The 430-nt window shown below is 40.2% G+C and overlaps 1 protein-coding gene across 1 annotated transcript in view; it reads left to right on the top strand.

The window, feature by feature from the left end:
- LOC110428832 (uncharacterized) overlaps positions 1–430 on the top strand; it is a 2,261-nt gene that overhangs the window by 736 nt on the left and 1,095 nt on the right. The window contains exon 3 of the mRNA XM_021444755.1: positions 6–234. Within this exon, the coding sequence (XP_021300430.1) occupies positions 6–234 (229 nt within the window). The remainder of the gene's footprint in view (positions 1–5; positions 235–430) is intronic.

Below are 430 nucleotides of genomic sequence, written 5' to 3'. Positions count from 1 at the left end.
GGAAGAAATTGATCTCAGCAATAACCAACTCTCTGGAGAGATTCCTAGAGCAATTGATAACATTATATCTAGGTAGGAATAAGCTTTCAGGTTCCATATCTTCCTCAATCATCAACATATCTTCATTGCGGCGAATTAATCTTGGACCCAACCAGCTGTCTGGCTCCATACCAACCATCCCACGCAACACATCTTCCCTGATAGGAATCGGTTTGGACACTAACAATCTCACAGGTCATCTCCCGTTCGATTTGTTCAAAGGGATTTATTTGTATTCGAATCTGCTCTCTGGAAGAATTCCAGCCAGTTTATTCAACTGCAAAGAATTGATAGATTTATCCTTGTCTTACAATCATTTGGAGGGTAGTATACCTGCAGAAATTGGGAATTTGACTATGCTTGACTCTTTGTATCTCAAATGGAAGACTCC

This window comes from Theobroma umbraticum, unplaced genomic scaffold (assembly GCF_002168275.2).
Source record: "Theobroma umbraticum cultivar Fairchild unplaced genomic scaffold, ASM216827v3 scaffold_2675.0, whole genome shotgun sequence".
Taxonomy (NCBI): domain Eukaryota; kingdom Viridiplantae; phylum Streptophyta; class Magnoliopsida; order Malvales; family Malvaceae; genus Theobroma; species Theobroma umbraticum.
Note: the sequence above shows the minus strand (reverse complement) of the source record. Positions and strands in the feature narration are given on the sequence as shown.